The sequence below is a fragment of the Theobroma umbraticum genome, unplaced genomic scaffold (genome assembly GCF_002168275.2).
Source record: "Theobroma umbraticum cultivar Fairchild unplaced genomic scaffold, ASM216827v3 scaffold_31.0, whole genome shotgun sequence".
NCBI lineage: Eukaryota > Viridiplantae > Streptophyta > Magnoliopsida > Malvales > Malvaceae > Theobroma > Theobroma umbraticum.
Genome location: NW_018397283.1, coordinates 333,855 through 352,209, shown reverse-complemented (window position 1 = coordinate 352,209; position 18,355 = coordinate 333,855). Strand labels below are relative to the sequence as shown.

The window sequence follows — 18,355 nt, the reverse complement described above, 5'->3', positions numbered from 1 at the left end:
CAGACAGGATGCTTATTAAACTGCCGAGAAACTTATCAAGCTGATATCAATCCATTAATGGAGATCTACAGCAACCAACTTACAGGCTATAGTATTCATTGTCTTCCATATATGTGGCAAAAGGAAAGAACAAGAGAAAACGACAAACCCTTACAGCATCAGCAATAGCTAGTAGTTCAACAAGCAATAACCTATTATACTGGTAGGAAGAAACACAGTTACGACGAATATTACATAAATTAGCTAGCGAAGATGTTAAGTACAATTTTCTTTCAAGAAAGGACAAGATGTTAAGTACAAAGATGTTAGAGCTTTGTGCTTACTCCTCTTGTGTTGTCGATTAGTAATTTAGTATCCCAGAGACATGATGCTCTCAAGATCATAGCAGATGCAAGAATTTATTGAAACTAGAGGAAAATACCATCAAGCTAGGACGTTCTTACATAGGGAGGGTGATGGAAATCCTTTAGCTGCTGATTTATTGTGCGCCTAAGTTTTTAGAGTCTGGTTCGGATACGGGAAACAATTCATCTGGGCAAAAATCTGCCATTGTTTGGAAGATTCATAAGCAAAGGGGTAACAAAAGTAAATGTAACATGCAATGATTTAATACGCTTGAAGATCTTGTTATCTTGATCAGACAGCATAGACTTATTTGCAAATTAGTAATCTACAAATCCTCTTCTCAGAGACAAATATGACATGCGTTGCAGCATCCTGGCCTTGGATGCATTGACACAGTTAAATCAGCATCTTCTGAATAAGAGAGAAGAAAGTTATACATACAAGATTGTGTAAATGTGGGTCATTTCTGTAATTGCCAAGCACATTTGTACAGTCATTCCCTACTTGAATTTCCAGCAGAAACTGATCTGATATAGCTGTCATCCATTTTATGTAGAGATATATGAGGGGGCTTTTCTCTGTCACAGGCAAAGTGTCCATGAACAAATTAATAACTGTTGACGAGACCTACTACCACTGGATTTTCATAATTAGAGTTATCAAATCATGTCACCATGATATATGACAATGAAACTCTCTAAAGCTTGATGGAAAAATATAAATTGGGAATAGAGGCAGCATATCTTCTAGGACTCTTACTGTCAAACATTCTGAAGTCTCAGGAAAAAACCATAATGGCATCTATCAGCTAATTCAATGCAGTAGGCAGATTATGGACGCCAGGACATGCATGGTAATAAGCCAGCCTCGCAAGCACAAGACACCATCAAGCAGAAGTGGTAGATATAAGAAAAATTCAAACTTTTATTGCACCATATGGTTCTCACCCTTCTTTAATATATGGTTCTTTTGCTATTCTCTTACAGTGTACAACTCTTACAGACCTCGACAACACGTGTTTTTCTTCCATAAGTGCACAATGATTCTTCATAGATGCATGCAAAAAGTTTTAAGCAATGTAAAAGCCTCGAATATGACAACAGTTTGAAGGTGATTCTGAGGCAGTTTTCAAATTGATAAAGATCATAATAGCATGAAAAAATAATAAAAGTACAAGAAATGAAAGAAAGACTAACATTTCAATGGCTTCTTGGTAAGTATAGCTTGATGCAACAGCCAAAAGTTGTCCTTCATGGTTGTATGATAGGGATGCAACACTGTTTGAGCATCTAGGCAACTGTAAGCAAGGGAAAACAGGAAAAAAAATGTTAACTGGATAGAGAAGCAATTAGTATCAGCATGTTAGCAGGTATACAAACATTTTTCTATTGGAAACAGTTGCGGACCATGTATGAAGGAGAAAGTCCAAGCCCAGAGGGGACTCCTTCAAATATCTTCTTGTTTATCCCAGTAATTGGAGACATGATGCTGTTTAACTTTTAAAAGAGAATGTTGCTGCGAAGGTTGTTCACAGTGAAATGTCTGAATGATTTCGAACCAGAGAAGCAAATCAACATAGTACTACCCCTATTATAACAATAGTCATCTTGTTTTTTGTTCTTTCTTTTCTAAAGAAAAAAAAAATCGGCTGGACCAAAATATTAGAATGAAATGTTAATAATGCAAATAAAGTCAACCTCAGAATTTTCCTGGAATTGTTATTCACTATACTCTAATGGAAGCCTTTAAAACTAGTTATCTTAGCATGTGCCTTCTAAAAACATCCATTTAATTTGTGGGCTGTCTTGCTAATTCAGAAAAAATATTATTAGTTGTGTAAGCTTATTTTTTCAAAACTAAAACGACTGGTTTAATAGACTGAGGTATCATAAGATGCACCAGCACAAAATGGGGAAAAAAACAATTAAGATTACCTCAAACAATCTTCTTCTACTTTTAGCATCCCATGCAGTAATATAACCCTCATTATCACCCGTAACAAAAGCACCTGAGATGCTAAACCAAAAAGGTAACAAATAAATGCCAGTGTGCAACAATTTCCATAATCCATGAGGCCACTTATTAAAGAACACATACAATGGGTTAAATGCAATGTCATTCACTGGCACTAGATGGTGTCTTCCATCTCTTGATTTTGGATGACATCGGAAGACATATCTGCATAAGAAATGAAAAGATGTAAGCCATTTTTCCAAAGTTATGCCAAAGGATAAAAAAGGCTAGTAAACAATATGCTTTTCTGCTTAGGACTAGATGAAAATTAAAATTTAAGTTATTAACATGTATAAATGGAATGAAATTTGTAGTTGATGCAGACCATGTTTTTCAATGTTCAACTGCTACAATGATCTAAAATTCTACAATAACTGACCCCATGTTGTTTGAATTGGACGGATATGAGATCTCTAATTTTACTCGGCCGTCTACTGATCCAACTGCATATCCTGCATGGACATGTAATCTTCTTTAAGGGCATTATAAGAAAGTTGAAGCCATCTACAGAAGTTGCTATCTTGAAGATTACAAATTTCTCAGAAGGCTGTGCTTAAAATCCATCACGTTCATTCATGTGATATTCACTGCTTAGTTATAGACCATTCATCAGCCATACCCTTCAGGCATAACAGAAGAACTAAATTACTTATAAAGCTAACAAAATAAAGAAACAATACCTTTAGAATAAGGAATTGAGCAGACACATCGTATTTGAACATCCATACAAGATTCATTTGATTGAACTAATCTCTCTAAATTGCGTAAGTCATAAATATCTACTGATGATCCAACAGCTACTGTTAATTCAAATCCAGAGAGTGACATGGACTCCACTTCTGCACCTAGATTTTTCAAGAATGCTAGTGGTTTTGCTCTGCACATGTCCCAGGCTATCACCTTCTTATCAAAACCTGTAGTAATCACTTGACCTGAAATAATAGAATAAGGAGTTGAACTTCTCCTACTAGAGCGAAATGAAAACATTGGGATAGTATATCTAAGGTTGTATAAAAGGCTTTTTGGATGTTCATCAGAATAAATCTTGCAATTTGAAAAGTGTCTTCACAGCACATCCAATTGTGAGCACAAAACATTGTGCATTTATTTGAAACAATATAATTACAAAGAGTTTCTGAGAATAGTATTGTTAACATTTTTTACAAAATAGGTGCATCTTTATAGAGGTATTCATAACAAAAACTAACAGCAGGAATTTGAAAAGCCTTTTCTTTAGAAACCAAATTATTTCTCAGCTAAAACTTCTCTATCACTGCCTGTAGAAAAACACAGTTTATGTAATTGTTTGTACTTAAGTTGAGGTCAACTTGATGCACAAATGTTATGGGCTTCAAAGGATAACAGAGAGGTTTAAATTGCTGACAAATTGCCCTTAATTGAAATAACTTCTGCGCAGATGTTAATAGGCTTGTAGAAGGGTTAAGATAATGCCACAACATATAGTTTCCTAGGTAGATGAATTACAACAAAATTCAATTACAAAATGTAATCATCATTACTTGTTCACAGATTATGGCCTTAGATGTACATAGTAACAATCAGGTTTCTATTGCCCAAAGTAGATGCATTAGTTGATTTAAACAGGAAAAGGACAAGCTGCAGGACATAAAAATGAGAGAAAGTCTCTTGGTGTATGAGTTCCATATATGCAAAGTTACTTAAATCGAGCTACGTTTATTGTAATATAGTTGCTATACTCTATCCCTGTATCTTAATGTAGACATTGAAACAAAAGTTCTGAAGTTGCAATTAGAAACTTAAATACAACCAAAATGACAGTGGAAATGAGGTAGGTAACTTACGTGTTTCATTAGAATATTCTACACATGTTGCTACATCATCATGATTTCCAATTCTATTACTGATTCCTGAATGCAAGTCATACCTAGAGAAAAAACATTTACAAAAGCAGTCAACATGTATTGCTTGATTGTCTCAACTATTACATCCAAAGTGCAAGGCAGTTCAGTACTTATAAAATAAAACTTTTTCACTGATGAAGTATAGATACTCCACCTTTTAGGAATATGGTATAAATTCAAAGCTAATATTCTTTTCAGGAAATCTAATTACGTAGAGCCATAATAATTAAAAATCTAACTTGCTCCTGAAATTAAATTACAATAAAAATTCATGTTTGTTGCAACATACCTAATTCAGAGAATAAAACCATTATGACACATTGGATGTGCGTTACAATGAGACTAATATGAAGCAAAATTCCACTCAAATAAGCTTCACTTTAGTCACTTTGCTGTAACTTATCTAATCGTAACCGGTTAGTAACTGTTATTGACTCAATGTAGTAGCAGAAAACTATAGTTAAAGAAGAAACTAATCGAATGAAAGCTTAAATTAAAATTCGAAATTCATTCAAGCAATTTAAAGGAAAAACCGTGTAATAGAGCCATCAGAGCCAGCGCTGAACACAACAGATTCCTCCTGGAAGCAACAGTCGAGAAGTGCAGCCTCGGATGGAGCTTCTAATCTGAGCTGAGAACACTCCACATCGTACAATCGAAGACTCTGCACATCGAAAGAATCAAAATCAACTGCGAGTAATTGCAACTCAAACAAAAATAGAAATAATTAAAATAAAAAAAACATCTGAGAAGATTACTAACGGAGTCCCAAGAAGAAATGAGGAGGTTGTTGGACTGCGGCGAGAATCGGATCCTAGAAATCGCGTCTCGGATCGGGATCTCGAACTCCAAACAAGTTCCGTTCATTTCAAATGTTTTCAAGGAGAGTTTCAATTCATGAAAAGCAAGTGTTAATAAACTCGTGTAAGCGAAATTATCTCGAATTCTTCAACAGCTGATCCTAACTTAAAGGTTTCTTCGGGGACTCTCAGATGGGAACCAGATGCAGAAAAGGAAGCCCTAACCTGGAGGTGAGGGCAGGAGCTGTGAAGGCTGAAATTTTCGAAATTTCCCGCTCGGGGCAGTTTCAGGTAAATTTAAATTATATAACGAATTTACGAAACTATCCATATCTGTTTAGTTCCTCTAAAGTCAAAAGCCAGAATTTTATTTTTAGCGTGTTTATCATTTTTTGTTAATTAAGACAAGTTTTATACAGCAATCATAATATATTTGAAAGTATTAGAGTGATTAGTAATTTTTACTTTTATTATGAATTTATAAAGGTATATTCTTTAAAAATTAAAAAAACTCAAAAATCATTTTAAAAAATCAAATAAAGTTTTATTTTTTTATTCATTTAAATCCTTATTCTTTTATATTTTAAGTTAAATAAATCTTTCTTTCAACAATTGACTAGTTACAGTTAATCACAATAATCACTTATCATTTTATAATTATGTGATGTTAACGTGACACTAACTTAAAAGATAAAAATATTATATGATTATATTATTATATCACATATATATATATAATACATTAATATATTATATCAATATCACAAGATATAAAATGATAAATGATGTTTTGATTAACGATAATTAATTAATTATTAATTATAAAAATTTATTTAATTTAATATAAAATATAAAAATTTAATTAAATGTAATAAAAAATAAAAATTATTTTAAATTTTTTGAACTGTTTAAGAGTTTTTTTAATTATTATATCATTCATAAATTACTATCATTAAGTGGTTTAAAAGTAATTTAAGTTAGTTTATGAATAGAATTCATTGTTGAACAGAGTTCTTTAATTAATTTAAAAAATACTAGAAAAATCAAGCAGGTTTATCTTTCGCTAATTTGAACAGAAAGATACATATGCTTATCATTGAATTAAATACATAAATTCAATTACTCAATATTTTTTTTTGAGCAAAGTACTTAGGTTCAAATAACTGAATATATTTCTCGCAAATGGACCACCATTATCAAGCTTAAGAATCAGCACTTAATGGAAAAAAAAAAGATGATTGTTGCCGCTTAACCATTGAAATTTAAGTGACATAAACATAATGCAACACAAGTTGATTGACAGATTCAGCAAACTGAGGTCTCATGAAGCCAATCATCAAATCAAATAACAGATTGAAAGAAGAGCAAAAGAGAAAATCACCTTACTGAAAATTCATATATACAAATAAAGTGTAAAGTTGCATTGCCACCTAAAGACCCAAACATCTAAAAACTAGAAAGAAAAATTCAGATACTAGCCAAACTCAAATGTTTTAATTCTAAGCCCGGGAATCGGGGTTTTATTCATCCGGTACGTAGAAATCGAACCTGACATCAACAGAACCAGACCGTTCCCCAGTATCTTTGTACTCGATGTTTGTGATTGTTCCAGCTTCATCTGCAACTTGATATTCTGCCTTCACCCGCCGGACAGGAACTGTGACAGAGTAAATAGTCCCCAGATCAGAATCAGTAGAGACACTAAGCTGAACCTTGTCCTTTGACTCTATCTCCACAAAATCTGACAGAGCACGCACAATGTTTTTAACAATTTTCTGTTTCGCCTCATCGCTAACTGCACATCGGTCGGAGAACAGAATCATCTTCAAGCGCTGCTTAGCTATATTTGCATTCGAGCTCCTTTTAGATGCTGGAGATGGGAAAACTATTTTCCAAGCCAAGTTTAGTCGCTCAAAGAAGCTCATGTTTATGGCATTTAAGAGGAAGCTCTCAACCTCATGGTTTACAGCATTTGGAGATAACTTAAAATCTCCCATGACCCCAGCTAATCTTTTAGTTTGACCACGAATGTCTCGGCTATTTATTGTGATTCCATTCCATTTCGGGCTAATTTCGGAAAAACTTGATCCTCCATTCATGGAACCCATGAAATCTACCTATAAGCAGAGCACAAAAATTAAAATATGAGCATGCATTTGCATTTCTTCTAAATCCTCCATCCATAATAAAGTCCACTTGACAAATCCTTCTGCTTCTAACAAATGAAGGTCTTCATTCTGACAGACAAAATGGTCTATTCAAAAAATGAAGATTACAGGACACGACATGACATCTAATATGACTAAAATAAAAAGAATGGAGCATTTGGCTTCATACAAAAAATTGCATTTCTGCGCTTATCTATAGCATTTCAAGGTACCAAGTCTGTTTATTCGTGCTTAGCACATCAATTAACTGCTAGCACTGGATGGTGCTCTGCTCAAAACAATGAACCTTTTTGTCAGACAAGTGATAAATTAAACAGATACCCAATCGCAATGCAAAAATGTTCCCTCAACAACAAAGGCCACTAATAAAGCATCACCAGCCACAAAAAAGAACCATACCATCTAGACTCAAGCAAAGTCAAGAATTACACTATTGGTTTGAAATGATAACCTGGAATACAAAAATCAATGAGAAAATCAACATGACTACTACTGCCACCATAATGGTTAAATGAAAAATTTTCAATAGATTTTCCACACGGTGCTACCAAACACTAGTAATTTTACCACATACTCCACATTAATAGAAATACTATTCAGGCATCAGTTGCAGCTGCTTATTACAGTCAATGCAACTCCCACAAGAGTATGGCTAGATCCAAACACTATCCCATTACCTCCATAAGCAGCAGCCACTGTCACCCTACATATAATCTTACTACTCATGGCAATACATCTTCCTTTAGTCCCTAATCACCATTTACCATTGCTGATTTTCATTACCTAATGAGTTTATTGTCATGGGTAGGACAAAGCATGGCATTGACTTGCTTGGAACACCAAACTCATCAAGCTTGGATCTTCCAGTTTCAACATCATCTATGACTAACAATACCTTCTCATATAGAAGGGAGAAGGGTGTCAATGTTTTTGTTTCATTGGGGGTGCAGGAAGGAAGATAAGGATGATAAAAATCTGCCAATAGCACTCACTTACTAATATACCAAGTATCAAATTGGATATAAGAATTCTGAATTCCCAATCCTTATCAACAATATGAAAACAAGTGCATGGAAAATGACCTTGACTAGAAACCGTTGGATAACTAGAAACAGTTGAATTATTACTCTAGAGCTTTAGGTTCCTAAAATCAGCAGGAAATATTCTCAGGATAACCTAGCTTGCAATTTGATGCCCTAGTCATGCTTATATTTGGCTCTACTTGCAATACACTACAAGTATAATTACCTAAAATTAAAAGGGAAACAGGATTTCACCATTCTTAATAGGGGACGGAAACAAGATCAACCCATGGTCATGACCATTGATTGAAAGAAGACAAGACCAACAAGAACATGTATGTATTTGACTTTGATGAAGTGCAAATTTTCGATAAAAAGTAGAAACTTGCAAAGCAAACTGCACACAAAATTGAAGCTTACAAACCCAAGGAGGACAAAGCTTAAAATAGTTAGATAAAAGGACAGATACTAAAACCCAGAAAACATTTTGCCGAAATTGAAAAAATGGAGCACTGGTAAGGGTTTATAGGGCTACATGTTGCTGCAGCTGCTGCTGCAAAAACTAGGAAAACCCAATTAGCTCGTTCTCCATTTGGTTGGAAAAGAGCAGCTAAAAACTTGGAATTCAAACGATTCAGAATATCATCTCCAACTCTAACCCTCAAATAGACACTGAAACCTTATTCGGCAACCGACCACAAAATTGAGCAAATCTATGATAAATTACACAAATATTTCAAGTCAATGCAGAGAAAGTTAGCAGAAATGTCGTTATAGAGGTAAGACAACTGGGATTGAAGGATAAGGACCTTTGAAGAGGGGATGGAGCTTCGAAAAGGGTGGTGTTGATGGTAAGAGGCGAGGGTAGCAGCGACCCTTAAATTCCCGGATATCGCCATTTCGCAGTCTGCTTAGAATTGCCCTTTCTCTCTCACGGAAACCTGCGGCTCTTTTGCTCACCGCAGCTTTCACACTTCAGACTCTCTTTAGTGTTTCAGGCGGCTCGGGAGCAACACCAGTACCGAGTCCATTGGCAACTCCCATGGGAGAAATGTGGCCGTTAAAAACGACATCGTTTTTGTGGAACTCCTTGATTTTACTCCCTAAGTACATTATTAATTGTTTAATTGTTTTTGCATTTCTGGGCCTTTTTACCTAGAATTGGGCCTGATGGTGGCTTTCGGGCTTCAGGCCTAATTAAACAAAATTTCCTTTTATTTTCTTGTCCTTTTTATTTTTTAAGAAAAAAAAAGGAAATCAAAACTTCAGCTCTCCTTTTCGCGGAAACCGCAGAAGCTGGGAACAACGCGAAGCAAACTTGAAAGAAACGAATTAGAGAGATACATAGCAATAACAATGTTAGATTTACATTATTGACTCTAAAACAAACAAGGAGGACTTGAACAGATTCAGCCTTTCCCAAAGCAAATCAAAATCATCAATCGTGTGTAGTTCCCCGAAACACTGAAACGGAGTAAGTAACAAGCTGCAAAAAACAAAGTAATTCTAAAGGCATTACACTGTGATGAACCTAGAGCAATCCATCTGACTTTATTTAAACAAGCTGAGAAATACTCCATGCGGGCATCACTCGTTATGTTCCGAGTTCTGCTGGCCGCGTGTGAGTCCAAGCTCAACGTCGTCTTGCAGAGGAACTGAGGTTGAACCTTCTTCGTTCTGGGTGATGGTGATGAAATAAGTGGGAACTGATTGAAGGGCGCGCGAAAACCACCCGAGAAAGCGTTTAAAAAGATGAAAGAACATGCCGTGCCAGGGAGAAAAGAAGACAACAAGTAAATAAACAGGCCAGAAGAGCGAAGGTGGAAAGAAGAGTGAGGCTATAAGTGATATGGTCAAGGCGATAGAGAAACCTCCAGCGCTAAGGCGGAAGCGAATGGGGTGGAGGATTAGAGGGACTTCAGCCGAGGTGAAGAGGAAAAGTAGTACAAACATCAGGGCCAGAAGCAGGAATGGCAACTCCAGAAATGAAAATTGGTAGAGCAAGATTGAGGAAATAATGAGATTCCAATCCCACATCCCTGAGCCTGGTTGGGTGCTGAAGAACAAAAGGACGATCAAATTTATTACAGGGGGGACACTGTACCTCAAATCCATAATTTTTTTATTTTTTTGCCGCGAGAGGAGATTGAAGTCAATAATAGATTTTCTAGGTGGGAAAAATAGAGGTTACTTTGCCCGCCAATGGAATATTGACCTTGTGACAAAGCTGCGAAGGGAATTTTTTATTTTTTTTTTTGCAAAGGAGAACATTCGTTAAGAGAAGCCGGGGAAAGCAAGCAAAGGAGAACATTCGTTAAGAAAAGCGGGGGAAAGGCAAGCAAACGAGAACATTCATTAAGAATATCGGGGAAAAGCAAGCAAAGGAGAACATTCATTAAGAGAAGCGAGGAAAAGCAAGCAAAGGATTTACCAACTGTTAATATTGATAAATGTTGACAGCATATTATTGTTAATCATATGTAATTATATAAGTATAATTTATGACAAAATTATCCAATTATTAATATATATGTGGTTAATATATTTAAATAACAAAGTTATTAAATTATTACTTAAGTTTAAACATTATGAATATCATATTATAAGGAATATAATTACTATTATATATATTGCAAAGTTTTATAGTTAATATAATAATATAGCAACAAATTTTACATGTATTAAATATAGTAGGTATTTTCATTTCTAAATTTATAATATATATAATATGGTTTTGTATTAAAATCAGGAAATATATAATTACAAGTTATATATTTTAAATGATATAAATTATATATGTTAATATTGATATATAGTTATTAGATATCTTACATATTAAAAAGTTATAATTATTATACTTATGTAGTAATATTTCATAACATAAAATATTATGAATAACTGTATAATTGTATATCTGTTAATTATAATATACACAGTTTAATTTATACATATTTTCTTCTAGTCACTTTATGTCACTTGAGTCAAAGGGACTTAGAGAATATTCATAAATGTCAAAGGAACGATTTGAGTCAAAGGGATTTAGAGAAAATTATTTTACTAATTTTAAGTTTTACTAATTTTACCAACTATTCATTTTGATAAATATTGACAATATATTATTGTTAATCATATGTAATTGTATGAGCATAATTTATGACAAAATTATCAAATTATTAATTGATATGTCATTAATATATATTTACATAGCAAAGTTTTTAAATTATTAGTTAAGTTTAAACATTATGAATATCATATTATAAGGAATATAATTACTATTAAACATATATATATAACACCAAATTTTATGATTAATATAATAATATAACAATTTGTTATATTGTTAGACCTTTGTCATTTCTGTATGATTGGAAGGGCGACCGACTGAATGTGTTTGAGATTTTTTATGACCACTTCATCTATTGTTGTCTCGTTCTTGATATATTGCACTATTTGCAAATATTCAAGATTCAGGATAAGGATTTTTCTCTCTTTCAAAAAAAAATAATAATATATGATTATTAAATATTGTACAAATTAAAAAAATTATAATTATTATATCTATGTAGTAATGTTTCACAATTTAAGTTTCAAGTTCCATTTCCAGGAGTTGGGTTCGGGGTTAAGAAAAACAAAAATCAAATTCTAGAAGAATTTATAAAATATTTAACTCATTGATTAAATAAATAAATAAATAAATGTCGAGTTAGAACCGTGTGTTATGGGACCCATAAATCTCACTTTTGGTATAGTTTACAACGGCTGGGCTTGGCTGAAGTTTCGGGAAGTTTTCCTTAAAGGCGATTTAGAGAAAGTTCATAAATGTCTTAAGTGTCAAATGAAGAATTCCATAACCTTTTTTTAACTTTTTGGGAAGTTTTGGCATTTATTCGTCAAATGAAGGATTCCATAACCCTTTCTGTTAGAGGCAGGATCGAACTCATGTAAGGATGGGAAATATTTAAGTTTTACCAAGTTTACCAACTATTCATTTGGATAACTACTAACAACATATTATTGTTAATCATATGTAATTGTATAAGTATAATTTATGATAAAATTACCAAATTATTAATTGATATCTTATTAATGTATTTAAATAATAAAGTTTTTAAAAAAAAGTGAAGAATAGAGATTTCAACCTTATTATTTAGATAGAGAATCATATACCAACCAAAGAGTTAAAGTTATTAAAGTATTAGTTAACTTCAAATATTATAAATATCATATCATAAGGAATATAATTACTATTATATACATATATAAAGTTTTATAATTAATATAGTAACAAATTATACATGTATTAAATATAATAGACATTTCAATTTCTGAATATATAATATAATATGATTATGTATTAAGATCATGGGTAGAATCACATTGGTAGGACTGGTGTCACATGACACCACTCACTTCTTAAAATGTTTTAATTTTTATATTATTTATCTAAGATTTAGGGTAATTAATATAATAATAAATTTATTTTTTTTTATAATTTTATAGGGAGCGGGGTCAAAGACTCCAAGTAAAAATGATTTATCAAAAAATAATTTATGTATTAATATTTAAATAAGATAAGCAAAAACAAAAAAAAATCTCTTCTATAATTTAAGATTTTACTAAAAAAATCAAAACTCAAACTTTTTTTTTGTCTAAAAACTCAAGTCGTTCCCCTTCACGATCTTTACTCTCTGAAAACAAACCATCTAGACTTCTACTGTAAGTAATTTTTAACATAAATTAAGTTATTAAATACTTAATATTTAATTTTTTTTGATTATTTTGATAATTTTGGTTCATAATTATAATGTAGCTAATAAAAATAATATTACATGTCAAATAATATCTTTAAATTGTGAGTTTATTTTATTTATTTTGTAGATATATTATTTAATTTTTATATTTAGTTTTACCTGATTTGTTGATGCTTATATTTAATTTTGATCAATAAATAGAAAATTGTTATAATGTTAATTACTGAACCTAATAATTTATAATATAAAATTATATTTTATTTAATTTTAATAATTTAATTTATACTAATAAAAAGTAATTTTTAATAAATTTTATAATTTTAGATAAATAAAACATGAAAAGATATTCAAAAGAAAAAAATTATCTTACAACACTCAACTGAATAATAATAAAATTCTACTAATGATACTCAACAATATATAAACAAAAATTTTAATTTATATAAAATATAATATATATATATATATTAATATAAATATATTTATTTTTCATAAAGTGACCATTTTCACAGTCCACTGCCCTCCGGCCCACACTCCCAACGTCGTCCCTCCGTCCTTGGCTGCTACTTCTACCAAGTGTTGGGTTGTAAAAAGAGCTCGGCGCCTACAACTGTTGAAAAATTTACCTTATTTGAACATATACGATCTGTCAACGTATCAATCTTCATCAATTCTCTTAAATACATATTAATTTATTTTTATTTGATATAAACTGGTAAGTGTATAAATATTAATATAGAAGATAAAAGATGGTGCAAATTGAAAAAATTTACTTTGACTCAATGAAAACTTTTGTATACTCTATCATTTTTTTGGAATTGTTTTAATTTTTATATAATATTTAAAAATTTAAATAAATCATTAATCTGATTTATATATTAATTATCAATTATTGATTGGTACATGATTTTATATTTTAAAAATAAAATTTAAATTCGTCAATTATAAAAATAATTTACATATTAATTGTTAACCAATTACAAACTTCCTGGATCAACTTTAAATTATTGTAAGTATAGATGTAGAAAGTGATCTACACACTCAAAGCCAATCGCATCTGGTTCGACCTGCCACTTTCATGGCAAAAGACGTAAATTCCTTGTTGTCCATTTTGAAAATAAAGGTTTTTGAGAACTTAAAACGCCATTGGACCGTGTTCAGCTCACCTGGAGGGCGAGTTGGAGAAGGAAAGAGAAGAAAAGTACTAAGCAGAAACTACCTATCAAATCCCTGCTTCAATTAAAAATCCCAAGGCAGAATCACGGCGTGCAAAGATTGAATGAAGCTTATATGTCAGTTGTGAACCAATTACGAACCTCTCAGGCCTACTTTGAGAACAAAAGCATAGCTGTGTCGCCCCTAACCTAGACGTAGAAGCCAATCGCATCTGGTTTGACCTACCACTTTCAAGACATAAGACGTAAAATTCCGTGTTGTCCGTTCTGAAAACAAAGGGTTTTGAAAACAGAAAACGCCACCTAAACTGCATAGGACGTTGGGCAAAGGAAAGGGGAGAAACATACTAGACAGTAACTGCCTATCAAACCTCCATTGTAATTAAAAATCCCATGCTAGAATCATCATGTGCGAATATTGAAGCAAAAGAGGAGAGAAACCCTGTGTCTGACCAAAAAATCTATTTTTATTAAAAAAAAGTTCATGTAAGAATCAACTCAAAAAAATGAAGGGTTTTAGAGAATGGACAAAAAAAAAAGAGGGATAAGTAGGTCAGAAAGATTGATTGAATCTATTGAAACGCTTACAGAGAGAATGGAAGTGAAATTGAGAAGACCACCATAGCTTTTATCATTTACACCAAAGCAAAAAAATTCAAAACCTCTGCTCTGTTTTTCGCGGAAACCGCAGAGGTGGGAACAACAGAACAGAACTTGAAAGAAACGGATTACAGAGATACATAATAATATTTGATTACATAATTGGCTCTAAAACAAACAAGGAGAACCTGAACTGAATCAGCGTTCCCCAAATCAAATCAAAATCATCAATCGTGAGTAGTTCTCAGAAACACTGAAACTGAGTAAGCAACAAACTGCAAATAATAAAGTAATTCTAAAAGCATTGCACTATGATGAACCTAGAGCAATCCATCTGACTTTACTTAAACTAGCTGAGAAGTACTCCATTCCGGTGTCACTAGTTATGTTCCAAGTTCTGCTGTTCGTCTACGATTCCAAGCTCAACGTCGACTTGCAGAGGAGCTGGGGTTGAACTTTCTTCGTTCTGGGTGATGGTGATGAAATAAGTGGGAACTGATTGAAGGGCACCACAAAACCACCCCAGAAAGTGATTAAAATGACGAAAGAACATATCATGCCAGGGGGATGAGAAGACGATAAGTAGATGGAGAGGCCAGAAGAGCGAAGGTGGAAAGAAGAGTGAGGCTACAAGTGACGTGGCCAAGGCAATAGAGAAATCTCCAGCTCTAAGGCGGACACGGATGGGGTCGAGGATTATAGGGAGTTGGGCCGAGGTGAAGAGGAACAGTAGTAAAAACATCAGGGCCAGAAGTAGGAATGCCAACTCCAGAAATGAAAATTGGTGGACAAAGATTGAGGAAATAATGAGATTCCAATCCCACGTCCCGGAGCCTGGTTGGGTGCTGATGAACGCAAGGACGAAGAAATTTAATACAGGTGGAAGACCATACCGCAAATCCATTTTTTGCCTTGTTATCCCGCTGAGGGCTAATAATAGATTTATAAGGAAAAAGACCACACTAAAACACACTAAAAGTCTAAGTTTTACATCCTGAAAGTCATGAAGCAACATTGTACATTTAATGAAGTAGGATCCAAAACATTCACATTTATGATTTGGACATTGTCTTTATTACGTATGCTTGTATTTTGTATGCTTACGTCATTGTTATGAAGTAGGATCGAACTCAAGTTTTACCAAATTTACCGACAATTCATTTTGATAAATATTGACAATATATTATTGTTAATCATATGTAATTCTAGAAGTATAATTTATGACAAAATTATCAAATTATTAATTGCTATCTCATTAATATATTTAAATAACAAAATTATTCAATTCTTATGAATATCATATTACAAGGACTATAATTGCTATTATATATATATATATATATATTTCAAAATTTTATGGTTAATAATATAGTAATAAATTATACATGTATTAATATAATAGGTAATTCAATTTTTAAATATATAATATGATTATGTATTAAAATCATGAAATATGTAATTATAAGTTATATATTTTAAATGATTTAAGTTATATGTTAATATTAATATATGATTATTACATATCTTACATATTAAAAGGTTATTATTATCATATCAATGTAATAATGTTTTGTAATATAAAATATTATGAATAAATGTATAATTATATATCTATTAATTATAATATAGATATTTTAATTTATGATGAAATAAATTATTAGTTATCATTACTATATATAAACAAAATCTCAATTTTCACCAAATATAATATACATAAGGAGAGAGAACCCCTGTTGTGATCAAAAATTAAAGTTAACATAAGCATCGACTAAAGAAAATGAATGGTTTTAGAAAAATTGATAAAAGACTACAATAGCAAGCCATTCCTCTCTGTTACTCTGCTAACAAACAACTATGAATTTATTACTGATCCCTTCAATTTGAAGTAAAATTTTTTTTTTAAAAAAAGTTTTTATCAATCTTACTGTTTGAAATACTGAAAATATTTTCATCTCGTAAAAGATCGTATTCCATCTCATTATATTTGTCATTTATTTATTTTTAAATGAATCCAGTTTCATCGTTACAATATTATTTAAATGATACAAGTTTAAAATTTAAAACTACATTCAAATATTATTTAAAAGTTTTCTATTTTATTCACTAAAAAATCTAATATTATTACTACTATACTATATTTAAGGATTGAACTCATGTAGGGATGGGAAATATTTAAGTTTTTAATAATTTTACCAACTAATCATTTGGATAAATATTGACAATTCATTATTGTTAATCATATGTAATTGTATAAATATAATTTATGATAAATTTATTAAATTATTAATTAATATGTCACTAATATATTTAAATAACAAAGCTGTAAATTATTATTAAAATTTAATCATTATGAATATTATATTACAAGGAATATAGTTACTATTATATATATTGCAACGTTTTATGTTTAATATAATAATATAGCAATAAACTATATATGTATTAAATATAACAAGTATTTTCATTTCTAAATATATAATATTATATATTTTAAATGATATAAATTATATGTTGATATTAACCTATAATTATTAGATATCTTACATATTAAAATATTATAATTATCACACCTATACAGTAATGTTTCACAATATAAAATATTATGAATAATTGTATAATTATATATCTATTAATTATAATATACATCTTTTAATTTGTATACAAATATTACTATATACTTATTATGATAAAATAAAATATTAACTATCATTATCATATATCAATAAAAATTTTAATTTATATAATATATCAAGAAGTCCTAATGTAGGAAATTATTTTGATTAAAGCATATCTGACTTCTTCCCCTGTTGGGATCCGACTTTCCTTTGCTTCTCAAGCTTCAAAAGAGACAACTTTTTTTATATAAATATATCTTTAATATTATTATTAGTTTGCTTTCCCTGGATTATAGGGAATGAAATTGTAAAGAATTACAACTAGAAAAGACCACTTCAGTATGCAGATCAGAATATCCTCCAATACTTCTCTACCTTACTTATATTAGTATACCCCACCCTTGAAAATGAACAAAAACTCAAAATAGCCCAATCCCAGAATTCACCCTCGTTGGCAATGCTTCCGTGATGTTGTAAACAAAAGAACACTAGCATATCTATACAAAACGATCTTCAATAATATATCCAACCCTTCCTCATTAAATTCCACTTCCGGCACACTATACCGATCGTATACTATTAATATAATCTTATTTTGTATTAATATTTCATACCTTCTTTCGTGGTTAAATCAAAAAACTTTCAATAGATCTTCCACACAATGCTACCACACTCGTAATTTTACCGCACACTCAACATTAATAGAAATACTATTCAGGCATCTGTTGCAACTGCTTATTACAGTCAATGCAACTACCACAAGAGTATAGCTAGATCCAAACACCATCCCATTACCTCCATAAGCAGTAGCCACTGTCACCCTACATATAACCTTACTGCTAATGACAATACATCCTCCTTTACTACCTAATCACCATTTACCATTGCTGATTTTCATTACCTAATGAGTTGATTGTCATGGGTAGGATAAGCATGGCATTGACTTGCTTGGAACACCAAACTCATCAAGCTTGGATCTTCCA

At 31.6% G+C, this 18,355-nt stretch overlaps 2 protein-coding genes across 7 annotated transcripts; both read right to left on the bottom strand.

Annotated features, from left to right (window-relative positions):
- Positions 1–5,300, bottom strand: LOC110428162 (Transducin/WD40 repeat-like superfamily protein). Of its 6 annotated transcripts, XR_002446424.1 has the most exons (11): positions 5,004–5,300; positions 4,775–4,905; positions 4,182–4,264; positions 3,039–3,290; positions 2,738–2,810; positions 2,443–2,523; positions 2,280–2,361; positions 1,542–1,642; positions 787–923; positions 324–543; positions 1–199 (listed from the first exon to the last, which is right to left on the bottom strand). XR_002446424.1 is itself a non-coding variant. In XM_021443889.1 (9 exons), the coding sequence occupies exons 1-9, from the start codon at positions 5,106–5,108 to the stop codon at positions 528–530; spliced, it is 924 nt and encodes a 307-aa protein (XP_021299564.1). In that variant the 5' UTR covers positions 5,109–5,300; the 3' UTR covers positions 1–527. The 6 variants fall into 6 exon arrangements, 2 of the variants coding, with proteins under 2 accessions (XP_021299564.1, XP_021299563.1); XR_002446423.1 differs by having other exon boundaries at positions 1–543; XR_002446425.1 differs by having other exon boundaries at positions 1–543; positions 787–881.
- A 963-nt stretch (positions 5,301–6,263) lies between these two features.
- On the bottom strand, positions 6,264–9,284 carry MINE1 (homolog of bacterial MinE 1). The gene is made up of 2 exons (XM_021444035.2): positions 9,041–9,284; positions 6,264–7,158 (listed from the first exon to the last, which is right to left on the bottom strand). Exons 1-2 carry the CDS (start codon positions 9,128–9,130, stop codon positions 6,562–6,564), a joined length of 687 nt encoding a protein of 228 aa, XP_021299710.1. The 5' UTR covers positions 9,131–9,284; the 3' UTR covers positions 6,264–6,561.
- Between the last annotated feature and the right edge of the window lie 9,071 nt (positions 9,285–18,355).

Coding starts and splice junctions, on each gene's coding strand:
- LOC110428162 (XM_021443888.2), bottom strand. CDS start 5,108: ATGAACGGAACTTGTTTGGAGTTCGAGATCCCGATCCGAGACGCGATT. Junction 2,811..3,038: donor CTCAATTCCTTATTCTAAAG/GTATTGTTTCTT, acceptor ATGTCCATGCAG/GATATGCAGTTGGATCAGTA. Junction 1,643..2,279: donor GTAGAAGAAGATTGTTTGAG/GTAATCTTAATT, acceptor CCTTGCTTACAG/TTGCCTAGATGCTCAAACAG.
- MINE1 (XM_021444035.2), bottom strand. CDS start 9,130: ATGGCGATATCCGGGAATTTAAGGGTCGCTGCTACCCTCGCCTCTTAC. Junction 7,159..9,040: donor GCTCCATCCCCTCTTCAAAG/GTCCTTATCCTT, acceptor CTCTGCTTATAG/GTAGATTTCATGGGTTCCAT.